This window comes from Cladophialophora immunda, assembly GCF_000835495.1.
Source record: "Cladophialophora immunda strain CBS 83496 unplaced genomic scaffold supercont1.4, whole genome shotgun sequence".
NCBI lineage: Eukaryota > Fungi > Ascomycota > Eurotiomycetes > Chaetothyriales > Herpotrichiellaceae > Cladophialophora > Cladophialophora immunda.
Genome location: NW_015622544.1, coordinates 778322 through 790671, shown reverse-complemented (window position 1 = coordinate 790671; position 12350 = coordinate 778322). Strand labels below are relative to the sequence as shown.

The window sequence follows — 12350 nt, the reverse complement described above, 5'->3', positions numbered from 1 at the left end:
AATACGACAGCTCCCCTGTTTGTGCTGCATGAGGAACACTAGTTGTTGCTGCGCACATCGTTTTGCTGTCTTTGATCATGAGACATGTCTCTCGCCTATTCCTAATCCATGTATTACATATCCCAGATGCTTTTCGACACGCTCCGAGAATACATTCAATGGAGGCGTTTGCGATTCCAAAGCTTTGTTTGTAATATACACACAGATTACTTTTATCATCTATCATCCCCATATAGTACAACCTGTTTGCGCTGAGCGTCAAGTTTGTCCAGATGACGCCGCCACTGTGCTCCGCTGCGACTCATCGATATCAGACGTCGAATGTAGAAGCTGGCAGCTTCGTCTGCATCCTGTGGAGCTTCCAGCGTGGCTTTGCGGCGATTCTTGCATAGTCCGTAATGCCGGCGAGCTTCGTGGTCGTTGAGCGGCTTTAGTGTGTATTGCAACGTCCAGGTATCTCCTTCTTTAAGGTTTTCAGGTCGGACCACAGGCAGTCCATTGACCAGATTTCGAATGTTCAGCTTCCAGGCCGAGAACGGTTTCGTTATGGGAGATTCTGCAACCGACCGTTCAATGGCCGAAGTATGAAAATCTGACGCCCCTTCCGCGGGCTTTCCCCCTGACTGGGAAACACGGCCATCGCTCGAATTTGATCCCAAGGCCTCATTGATATTCATGCCCAGAATGCTATCCAGAAATGCAACATTTGCAGCATTCGAGCGATGAGACGGACCTGCCACTGTGGTAGATGAAGAGGCTGGTTTTGGTGGAGGGTCAGATTCATTGGTAAATTCAGCATCGTCACTTTGGGCCTCAAGCTCTGCTTCGTCCTCGTCTTCGCCGCTCTCGTCCCTGTGGGTCCGTCGTGGATTAAAGAGACGGTCCTCGAATGCTCGGATCTCTTCCTTTTTCAGATTTTGAATCTCGACAATCTCTTCCTCCGTGACCGGCTCTGCAAAAATGTACATGTACGGAGGAGAGGCAGCCGTGGCCTCCCTGGCCTCAAAGTGAAACCGAAGGGATTGACCTGGGTGTTTCATCGTCGCTTCGTTGAAAATGTCGTTCAGGAGCTGAATGCTTAGTGAGAATTCTTGGTCGCCCAGAATTCGGTTCGACTGCCCGTGCAATGCCAGATCAAGCTCCGAAACAGGTACGTACTGAAACCCAAACAGACGTTCGGTGTTATGATACGCGACGAATATGCCGTCCATGCGCCCCATCCGAACTTGAAGGGAGTACTTGAGAAAGGCGGACCTCATCATGTCGTAGTATTCTCGTTCATACGATTCCCAGGTTCCGAACCTCTGCTTGATCTGATAACCTGCACCTACTTCATGGTTGTGGACCATCATTCGGACAGCTGCCACGGCTCTGGTCTTGAGATCAAACATGCCTGTTCCTGGCAGGCGAGGATCGTGCGCGTCGAGTTGGGAACGTAGAAGGAATTCGCCCAGTCCTGAATAGTGATATACTTCGGGTTCAGTGGCAGTCATCTGCGCATCTTTGGTCGCGTCCTTGGTCCTTCTGTATCTTTCGAATTCGTCCTTGTCGAGCGTCAAGAGCTTCTCCATCGAGCGGCCGAGACTCATGAGAATATTTGCTGAATCATATTCTTTATCGGCATCCACGGCATACACGCCATCTTTATGCCGGAGGAAAATTGCCGTGGGGCCTCTCTGCAGCCTTGTAAAGTGTACACCATCATCCTTAAATCCTCGAGTCAAGTTTTCCAAGTTGAGACTCCGAAAAGCTGAAAGAAGAAAATGGAAATGGGACAGGACTCCCGACATGCTCGAGGTGGAACCGATATACCGTTTTGTGTGTTGCAGCGCCACCTCTCGAAGGTGGATATCCTCCGATGAGGTGATGTACTTGTTCAATGCTTCATAGTTGAACTCGGAGGCAGGCATCAGGGTGCCCAGATACGGATCGAAGTTCCATACTCTGGACCTTGGATCCTGTAGCTGGTAGACTCCTGGATTGAACAGCACACGCGACAAGTCGTGGCTCAGTCTCGGCACATTTGTCGGCTCCGCCGTCAACGGCACCAGCGAAAAAGCGTCGGCCTGTGCTTCTCGTACATTGTCTCCTTTCATGACGGCAATTCTTGCCTTGTCCTTGTCTCGCGGTATAACCTCATGTTTCCGCGTCGTATCTTGCTTTAGTCTCGACGGGGATTTCGCTGCATTGATAGTTTCCTCGTCGTGGTCCTCAGTCGCAGGGGCAAGCTTTGGGGAAGGGCTCAGCAGGTCCTTCGGAGTCTCAATAATGAGGGCGTGCGGTTCCGGAGTCGTTACGTCTTTTGTCATTTCTGGTGCTGGAGATGCTTCTGTATGCAGACCGACGGCATCTGAGGCTCGACGCCTGTCCAGAAATCCTAACGCGGTCAATATTCTCACTGCCTCCTCTGAAAGAGGTTTATTCCCGCTTTTAAAGGGCATCACCACCCCAAGTTCATTGTCCACATCTTCGTAGGAGCGTCCAGGGTATGCCGACCGAAGCCTCGATGCTCCTCTTTGAAACCCCTTCATTCTGTTCTTGAGCTTTAGCCCATCCAGCACCTGGTTCAGGGTCAAGTCCTCGGGCCTCGATGCAACTTCTGGTACCAATTTTGAGGCGATATGGCGCATCTTCGTCCGGAACATTGAGAACGCATGCAGCTCATCTTTCTGGGCTGCCGTCAGCTTCGGGACACCAGTTGCTTGTGAGCGCAACTGCGCCGCTGCAGGTCCCTCTGCTGGTTGTTCCTCAGCTCCTGCTCTTTGAGTCGACTTCTTTGGGCCGCCATGAAGCTTCTTGCCTTTGCCATTCTCGCCATTCCCCTGTATAGACGCGTCATTTTTCTCTACATCGCCCTGTACAACTTTCCGTGTCCGGGTGCGGTTTCGAAGTCTCTGAACGCTGCCAGAGCAGAACAATCGTGGATTCCGAGCAGGTGAGATCTCGAAGATAATTCTTGCGCCAGTCCAGGCACCATGGTGAATTTGACATGGTGGACATAGGTAATGCCGCACCGAGCGTGGCAGCATGTGAAAAATGTTCCCAACGAGAACAGAGTGGAAGGATGGTCGATTCCCGTCTTGCAAAGAGCCTGTTTCTGCAAGTGAAACAACTCGACCAGCGAAGGATGTCGAAGGAAAAGAGAACGAAATACCAGAACTGGGTCTATGCGAGCTTGTTGGCGGGAAGAATTGACTGCCGCAGTAAATGTTCAATCGCATGCTCGAGCCTTGGACTTTTTTCAAGGGACCGCCCAGGTTCTTCGTTATGCTCCTCCGTAGTGCAATGGAGAGCATGACCTCAGCCTCGTCAGAGCTTTATGGTTCTCCTTTTGTTAACGCAGCTCCCTTGATACTCATCAGAGTAAGCCGCGGTCCTTCTATTCCAGACAATTAGACACAATGTTCTGCCTGTAGCCAAATTGAGGTAAGACAAAGAAACGCCACGCTCGAATTGCTATCACCGAATTTTAGCGTCTATGGTTTCTACTACAACAACGACTATGCTCGATGCCCCAATCCCGTCCACAATTAGTACCACACGCCCAATACACATCACCAGTCTTTACCAAGGCAGAATAGTGCCGTCAATGTTGAAGAACTTGGCACCATCGGAGCTCGTCAGTCCACCAACGATCTTCATGATCTTCTGCACCGACTCAAGCGGTGGCATCGCACCGTCGCCCCCAACCCTGCCCATATCGGTGTCGACCCAGCCCGGATGGATTGCCACTACGGTGAATCCATCTTCATGGAGCTCGTTGTGGAACTGAACGGTCAACATGTTACCAGCGGCCTTGGAGGTCGCATAGGGCCCGCGAAGCCCCCACTTCTCGCCGACTTGCCCGGCCAGCGAGGCCGCTGTGGACGAGATGTAAATGATCTTGCGGGTCTTGCGAGCTCGCAGTGCAGGGAGGAACGCGTTGATGACCCTGTGAGGACCGGCGACATTAGTATCGAGGTAGTGCAGGAGTCGGTCGGCAGAGATCTTGGTGAGCAGCTCATCTTCGCCGATAGCGCCATTAACGATCAATGTGTCTGCTTCCCTGACGTGTGCAGCGGCAGCATCGACGGATTTCTGGTTGGTCTGGTCGAGTTCCAGGGCGTCAACGTTGGCTGCGCCCAGGTCGAAGGGCTTGCGCATGGTCGCGATGACATGGTGTTCAGGATTATGAGCGACATATTTTGCCAGCTCCAAGCCAATACCTCTGCTTGCGCCAACGACGATGGTAATGTTGGAGCTCATGATGGAGATGACTTCGATAAAAGCTTTAGACTTGCTCGAGATATTCTGGGGTTCGAATGGGTCTCTCTCTCGTGGAGTCTGTGTCGGAGCTGAATTGGTTGTCGAGAATGAAGAGCGCAAGAATGATGTCTGCTTTATAGTCATGTCCTTTGGTTGAGAAGTCAGCCATGGTGAATGGAAAGCCATTTCGTCTTCCCTGCAATTAGTCACTGACCCCTATACACAGACAAGGCTGAACTACACGCGGAGCGGCGGGAGAAGAAAGCCTCCGCAAGTCCGCGGCAAAGCTGAGTCAAGGCACGGACACGAGAGTCTCTCAAACCACTCAAATACCGCATTCAGGCTTCGGAGCATCTGGTCATTGGTCTGGAACGGGCACTTATGAAGCCCACAATGCATCCATGTTTTGAAATGCTTGACGCATTGCGGACCAAAACAAAGAACGATGCCTCCGCTCAGACATCATTGGTCAGGTAGAGTTCTTCCATACTCTAGACAGCTCAAGCAAGGCTTCGCTCGCATGCAGGGTTTCCCAGAAATCAAACGCAGATCAGACTAGGACGGACCCCACGAGTCGAGGTTCTGCAAGATGCAAGCCTCCTTTCCTGGTTTTCTCTCCACCAGCTTACCGATCTTGTAGACGGTTTCGCCCTGGGCTTCGAGAATTTTCCTCACCTCTCCGGACGCAACATCAGATACGACAAGGACCATGCCTATCCCGTTGTTGAAGGTCCGACTCATCTCTTCGTTGCTGACATTGCCTGCTTCTTGAAGCCACTTGAACACACCAGGGCGGCTCCAGGTAGCAACGTCGATCTCGGCGGCAAGATGGTCGGGAAGCATTCTGGGAACATTTTCCAGGAGCCCACCGCCCGTGATATGCGCCATGCCTTTGACCAAGTCTCGCTTGACAGCCTGCAACAAAGAAACCACATAAATCCGGGTCGGCGTAAGCAGCGATCTTCCTACCGTGGTTTCAGAGTTCCACGGCGCAATATCTGACAACGCCAGATGCATCTTCTCCACAATGCGCCGGACCAGGGAGAAGCCGTTCGAGTGGATTCCGCTTGATGCCAGACCAAGTAGCACATCACCTTCAACCATGCTTTCTATGTCAGGCAGTATTCTCTTCCCAGCAGGAGTATCGATCGCTCCCAGAGCGGCACCAACTGCGTCGTACTCGGTCCCACTCAAGAGACCTGGCATTTCAGCAGTCTCTCCTCCAACCAGAGCGCAGTTGGCAATCTTACAGCCCTCGCAGACGCCGCGAATGAAGTCACTGGCAATGTCCACATCCAGGATACTGCAAGTGTAGCAGTCGAGGAACATAAGTGGCTCTGCTCCCTGCACAACAAGATCGTTCACGTTCATGGCCACCAAGTCGATGCCGACGGTGTCGTGAACATTCATCGCATGGGCGATTTTGAGTTTTGTGCCGACTCCGTCAATTGCTCCAATGACGATGGGAGACTTCTCGTGGTAGCCCGCTTTCGCAAGGTCAAAGGCTCCGCCAAAGCCACCGATGACGGCCTCAGCCCCGGGTCTCGCGGTCGCCTTTACCGCAGGCTTGATCCGGGACACGAGGCTGTTCCCTGCATCAATAGACACTCCTGCCGACGCATAGGTCATGACAGCCTCTTCTGGACCTTTCTCCTGCGCCTTTCGCTTGAATGCCCGGTGACCAATGTCTTTTCTAAAATGCATCCCATTGAATTTGATGCACTCCATCCCCTTGTACGCTTTGGCCACCGCCTCTTCCAACGTATCCGCAGTTGAGGTCGATCCGATCACCCGGCCCCCAGTCGAAATGATTTGCTTTCCGTCCTTGACCGTACCGGCGTGGAAGATGAATGTATCATCAGGAGCTTGCTGTACTGAGATGGGTCTGTTTTTCGCATAAGGACCAGGGTAGCCTTCAGCGCATGCGACCACCGTAGCCGCGAATTTGGATTCAATCTTGAGTTCGACGCCATCCAACCAATGTTCCGTACATGCCAGCATGACTTTCGCCAGATCAGTGTCGTCACTCAGCAGAGGCAGTAAAGTTTGCGTTTCCGGGTCTCCTCCTCTGACATTGTATTCTAGGACTTTGGGCCCTTTCTTAGTGATCATCAAGCCAGTGAAGAGCATACCAACGAAGGGCATGCCCTCACGCCGCATACAGTCGACCGTGGGCTGAACGATTTCGCGGTCAATCTGTGCAATGAGCTCCTTTGACGCAACTCTTGTGGGCGCGTAGCAACCCATACCTCCTGTGTTGGGGCCTTGATCGCCATCAAAAACACGCTTGTGGTCTTGAGCAGGCGGCAGCGACCGGATGGTGTAACCGTCACTGAAAGAGAGAACGCTCAACTCCTCGCCCTCTAGAAACTCCTCAATCACGACCTGCGAGCCGGCTGAGCCAAATTCTCGGTCCACCATGATCATTTTCAGGGCGTCGTGTGCCTCTTGTTTCGTCTTCGGAATAATGACGCCCTTTCCGGCGGCAAGCCCATCGGCCTTGATCACGACATCGTGGTTGACTGAGTCCAGGTATTCGCGTGCAGAGGCGTAGTCGCTGAAATTCCGAAATGCTGCCGTCGGGATTCCGTGACGCAGCATGAAATCCTTGGAGAAGGCCTTGGATCCCTCCATTCTTGCCGCCGCCTTGCTGGGGCCGAAGCATCGGATGCCCACGGCTCTGAAGAACTGCTCAATACCGGCGACCAGAGGCGCCTCGGGGCCGACAACTACCAAATTGAGACCATGCTTTCTTGCATGAGCAACGAGCTCTGTGAAGTCGTTGGCGCAGATGTGCACATTGACGATGTTGTCGGCCTCTGTGCCTCCGTTACCGGGAGCGACGTGGACCACATCGACCGAGGGTGACCTGGCCAGCTTCCAGGCAAGAGCATGTTCTCGCCCGCCGGAGCCAACCACAAGGATCCGCAGTCTCTCCGTCATTGCAAGGTATGTAGGTCAGAGAATGACTCGAAAAGGAGCAGTCACAGTCCCGCCCAAGAAGTAAGATTGCCGTCTATCATTAAATTGCAGAGTCCAGCTCCTAGCACCGAAATCGTAAACTGGAGGGGGCAAGAGAAAAAAAAAAAGGGAATTGATGCCAAGCCATGGAAAAACTCGTCGCGGGTCGCCCCGATCAGGGAGGGAGTTGATGCCGTTCTATGACTTCCCCCACCTGGCCCCGCCACACTTGCTGTATAAGGCTCGGATTGTTCTGGTAATATGTATCATTGGCCTGTACCATGCATTAGAGGTTGTTAATGGGGGAAATCGAGTGGTACATCAAAAGCAGCATCTGTCAGACATCTCCAAATGTATACTCTTTGCGCAGAGCGTAGGCATAATGGGATGGGTTCAGAGCCACATTTGTATTTTCATCTAGCAGTACAGAATGTTAGATGAGGGCTGGCTGATGGTTGAAAGTAAATCCATAGGTCCAGTCAACTATAAGGGGAGAAACGGCGCAGAGGGGAATCCGACGCTGAGTGAGGCTGAGGATTCCTGAAAATTTCTATCACAGCTGTAGTTACAAGGAAACCCGGAAGAAAGTAGTCGGAGGGGGTGATCTGTGACTGAATAACACTCTGGAAATGCCGTGAAGAAAACCCTGGCCTCTCGATATATTTCGGTGACGTGCGCGATAGTACCTCGTATATGCAACAATCTCGCCAGGGGCGGTAACACGAGTCTTCGCACGTCCCTTCCCGGACCAAGCATTTGGCAACCATGCCGGGCCCCTCTCCGGACATACTTGCAGAGGAGCCCAAAGGTCGAATGACCTTGTTTGTAAGAAGAAGAAAAGGGGAAAATTCTGGGAGTCGCGTGGCGGAATTTACTCTGCATGCTGGACTCTGATTGGCCCGCCGAGTTTGTGGAGGGAGGAGAGAAAGATCCTCAGATCTCGACAAAAACCCTGAGCGGCAAAGTGGCTGGCGGCACAACATAGATTCAGAGAGGACGAGGAACGGTCGCACATATCCAACAGGGCTATCTGACTGTGGTGAACTCCACCTCAAAAGGAAGAGAGACGAAAGCGAAAAGAAGAAAGAGAAGCGGCTGTCAACTGGCTCTACTCGCCGCCCCAACACCCGCTTTTCTTCGCCTGCTCGCCGTGTGTGTCATAACCACCAGCTGCTAATACTAAGAGACACACACATCCCCAGGTCCAGCTGGGCCACTGCTCACCATGTATCTCATCAGTGAGTCTGACCTTATTGCACACAGACACACACAACAATTTTTGTCGCCGGACTAACAGGAAGACAGAGATCCCATGTTCGTCAGCCAACATCGGTAAGTTCAGCCTTGTGTGTTGTGTATGTATATGTGCAGCACCATTTGCCCTCCCTTCGCCCTATCCCGTCATTGTCCTCTTCAATTCTCGCCCTGCTTACGACCGCGCCCTCCAGGCCCGGGCTTCGATGTCATCGGCCTGGCCCTGTCCATGTACCTCGAGATCCGGGTGAGCGTCGACGCGAGCGCGCCCGCCGACCCGGCGACCAACCCGCTCAACTGCACGGTCACGTACACGGGCGTGGGCGCCGAGGACATTGACCTGGACCCGGAGAACAACCTGCTGACGCGCACGGCGCTGTACGTGCTGCGCTGCCACCAGCAGCACGAGTTCCCCGCGCAGACGCACGTGCACATCCACAATCCCATCCCGCTGGGCCGCGGGCTGGGGTCGTCGGGCGCCGCCGTCGTGGGCGGCGTGCTGCTCGGCAACGTCGTGGGCCGGCTCAACCTCCCCAAGACCCGCCTGCTGGACTTCTGCCTCATGGTCGAGCGGCACCCGGACAACGTCGCCGCCGCCCTCTACGGCGGCTTCGTCGGCACCTACCTCAACGAGCTCGACCCCGTCGACATGGCCAGGAAGGAGGTCCCGCTCTCCGAAGTCCTCCCCCAGCCCGCCGGCGGTGTCGACACGGGCCTGACACCCCCCATCCCCCCGGTCAATATCGGGCACTACAGGCGGTTCAACTGGGCCAAGGAAATCAAGGCGTTGGCAATCATCCCGGACTTTGAGGTGAGCACCGCCAAAGCCAGGCAGGTGTTGCCTACCGAGTACTCGAGGCAGGACATGGTAAGTTCTCTATACAACTGTTCTCCCCGCAGGAGGTATCCATTCCATCTGCGCGCGAGCAAGAAAGACCCCTTCCGCCCCCAAAAACCATGGACTGATTGATCCCAACCCTCCCCTGTCGGGAATGTGATAATAGATCTTCAACCTTCAACGCATCGCCCTCCTCACCACTGTCCTCTCCGACTCACCTCCCGACCCCTCCCTAATCTACTCGGCCATGCAAGACAGGATCCACCAACCTTACCGCGCCGGTCTCATCCCCGCCCTCCCCTCCATATTATCCTCCATGTCCCCCCAGACGCATCCGGGACTCCTGGGGATCTGCCTGTCCGGCGCCGGGCCGACTATCTTGGCCCTCGCGACCGAGAATTTCGAGAACATCGCCCATGTCATCATCAACAAGTTCGGCGAGGAAGGCATTACCTGTGAATGGAAAGTCTTGGAGCCTGCCGAAGATGGGGCGACCGTCCAAGAGGTGCCGGGGGATGTATCGATGTATCGGAAGGAGATCAGCAAAGCTTGACAAGTAAGCAGTCGGGAAACGAGATCGCTCTGAGTTGTCCTAGCAGTCTGATATCGGAGCCGGATTGTACGTCTTGGAAAAGCATGTCAAGTTGGCCACCATCGAAGCGTGATCCGAACACGGGCTGAGCTCTTCACGGTCTTACGTTTGCACATAGCACCCTAAACATGAGGGAAGACCTAAGCTTGCTGGCATTGCGTTCTAGACACTATCTGGAATGATGATACTCATTGAAGATGTTACTTTTGTCCCGGTACACGCTCCAATGACTCAAAGTGTCCTGAAGATGTTCAGACACGCCTCTGTGCTGTGCGGGAGCACTTTGGATTTCCCTGTCGCTTCTGGTTTCCACAATCTATGCTCCGCATGCCATTTAATTCATCATGACCTTGTCCTCGTTGACAGCTCGCTCTAGAAATTTGCTGCGTTGCGTTCAAGTTCAAGCATACCCGATGCTCGAATGGTCCTTTAGAAGCACTTGCGGTGGACAATGGAAGGACCGCTCTCATCGTACTCCTGCTTGGAGATCCACATCTGCTGGAAGGTCGAAAGAGAAGCCAAGATGGAACCGCCGATCCAGACCGAGTATTTACGTTCAGGAGGAGCAATGATCTTGACTTTCATGGACGAGGGAGCGAGGGCGGTGATTTCCTTCTGCATACGGTCCGAGATACCCGGGTACATGGTAGTACCACCAGACTGAAAGAGTCGTCAGTAGTTGAGCCAATACAGTGGGAGGAATTTGACTTACCATGACAATGTTGCCGTACAAGTCCTTTCGAACATCTACGTCGCATTTCATGATGGAGTTAAAGGTGGTGACGTGGATACCGCCGGATTCGAGACCGAGAACGCTTGGCTGGAAGAGGGCCTCAGGCGCTCGGAACCGTTCGTTGCCGATGGTGATGACCTGACCGTCGGGAAGCTCATAAGACTTCTCCAGGCTGGAGCTCTGGGAAGCGGTCTGAATTTCTTGTTCGAAGTCGAGGGCAACGTAGCACAGCTTCTCCTTGATATCTCGGACGATTTCTCGTTCGGCGGTGGTGGAGAAGGTGTAACCGCGCTCAGCCAAGATCTTCATCAGGTAGTCGGTCAAATCACGACCGGCCATATCCACACGGGAGATGGCGTGAGGAAGAGCGAAACCCTCGTAGATGGGGACAACGTGAGTGACACCGTCGCCAGAGTCCAACACAATACCAGTTGTGCGACCAGAGGCGTACAGAGAGAGGACGGCCTGGATGGAGACGTAGAAGGCAGGGGCGTTGAAGGTCTCAAAGACGATCTGTGTCATCTTCTCTCTGTTGGACTTGGGGTTGATGGGGGCTTCGGTCAAGAGCACGGGGTGCTCTTCGGGGGCAACACGAAGTTCGTTGTAGAAAGTGTGATGCCAAATCTTTTCCATGTCGTCCCAGTTCGTGACGACACCGTGTTCGATGGGGTATCGCAGGGTCAAGATACCACGCTTGGACTGGGCCTCGTCGCCGACGTACGAGTCTTTCTGACCCATACCAATCATGATACCATGGTGACGAGGTCGACCAACGATAGATGCTGGTGCAGTTTGTGAGATTCTGATGTTCTCGGCTCAATGCGGGGCAGGGCACACTTACGGAAGACAGCTCGGGGCGCATCGTCGCCAGCAAAGCCAGCTTTGCACATACCGGAGCTGGAGACATCATTGTCAGTATTGTGGTCACAATCGCGCTAATCTCCTCCTCTTCCGGGGCACCCGCAATTGAAGCTCGCGTGTCCAAAAAGGAGATTGTGGGAGGGCGCAGGCAAGGGAACCAGGTCGAGGAGTAGGGCGCTTACCCATTGTCAATGACGAGCGCGGCAACTTCTTCTGTTGAGAGAAAACCATATCAGTACGGAGTCCGAGATGAAAACTGTGTTCAAAAAAGCCATTGCACCCAGGCTGGAATTTGGCTTACCTTCCATTGTGACGGATTGATGAAGGACGAGGTGAGGGGGAGTGGACAGAAGCGAGAATGAGAGAAGAGTGTGAAGGTGCTCGAGATGTCGAAGGGAAAAGAGGCCTTCGAGGAGACGAGCAAGGAGATTGGATAGATAGAAGGGATGAGGATGGAGACAAGAAGCTGAGGAGGGTAAGATGGAGGAGCAGAAGTAGCGGTGGTTTGGGCGGTGGGCTAAATCGGGCAGCTGCGAGGCGCCAAGACCGGTTGGGTCAAGTCTGAGGAGCGAGTCGAGCGTTCGGTGAAGGAAAAGATGGCCACTCTTGGGGCGGCTAAACGCGCTGCTTGTGATGCTAGTCGTAAGACTGGATTATGGATCAATGTCGGGTCTGATCGACGAAGGAGCGGCAGCGAGCCTCAAATACCTGTGGGAGTGGAAGGCGAATACCGCCTCCTGGGAACAGATTTGGGGATAGATGAAATAGACCGCAGGCGATATGGGAGGGCGCCTTCGTGTTCTCTTTATTCACCCGACTACGCACCACCGACTACTGAGGGCTAGCAGGTACCAAGATTCTCAAGC

General features: G+C 53.7%; 5 protein-coding genes across 6 annotated transcripts; 1 reads left to right on the top strand and 4 right to left on the bottom strand.

Moving 5' to 3' along the window:
- Positions 1-12: 12 nt before the first annotated feature.
- On the bottom strand, positions 13-3269 carry PV07_06666 (uncharacterized protein). Its single transcript, XM_016393669.1, has one exon. The coding sequence runs from the start codon at positions 3219-3221 to the stop codon at positions 216-218; it is 3006 nt and encodes a 1001-aa protein (XP_016247088.1). The 5' UTR covers positions 3222-3269; the 3' UTR covers positions 13-215.
- A 295-nt stretch (positions 3270-3564) lies between these two features.
- On the bottom strand, positions 3565-4245 carry PV07_06665 (uncharacterized protein; the record flags this gene model as incomplete). The annotated part of the gene is made up of 1 exon (XM_016393668.1): positions 3565-4245. The coding sequence occupies one exon, from the start codon at positions 4243-4245 to the stop codon at positions 3565-3567; it is 681 nt and encodes a 226-aa protein (XP_016247087.1).
- A 555-nt stretch (positions 4246-4800) lies between these two features.
- Positions 4801-7188, bottom strand: PV07_06664 (phosphoribosylamine-glycine ligase; the record flags this gene model as incomplete). Its single annotated transcript, XM_016393667.1, has 1 exon — positions 4801-7188. The coding sequence occupies one exon, from the start codon at positions 7186-7188 to the stop codon at positions 4801-4803; it is 2388 nt and encodes a 795-aa protein (XP_016247086.1).
- A 990-nt stretch (positions 7189-8178) lies between these two features.
- On the top strand, positions 8179-10204 carry PV07_06663 (homoserine kinase). The gene is made up of 4 exons (XM_016393666.1): positions 8179-8444; positions 8512-8538; positions 8655-9328; positions 9465-10204. The coding sequence occupies exons 1-4, from the start codon at positions 8432-8434 to the stop codon at positions 9849-9851; spliced, it is 1101 nt and encodes a 366-aa protein (XP_016247085.1). The 5' UTR covers positions 8179-8431; the 3' UTR covers positions 9852-10204.
- Positions 10020-12283, bottom strand: PV07_06662. Of its 2 annotated transcripts, XM_016393665.1 has the most exons (6): positions 12193-12283; positions 11786-12132; positions 11667-11697; positions 11465-11520; positions 10603-11405; positions 10020-10550 (listed from the first exon to the last, which is right to left on the bottom strand). In XM_016393665.1, the coding sequence occupies exons 2-6, from the start codon at positions 11790-11792 to the stop codon at positions 10320-10322; spliced, it is 1128 nt and encodes a 375-aa protein (XP_016247084.1). In that variant the 5' UTR covers positions 11793-12132; positions 12193-12283; the 3' UTR covers positions 10020-10319. The 2 variants fall into 2 exon arrangements, with proteins under 2 accessions (XP_016247084.1, XP_016247083.1); XM_016393664.1 differs by having other exon boundaries at positions 11786-12283.
- Positions 12284-12350: the final 67 nt, after the last annotated feature.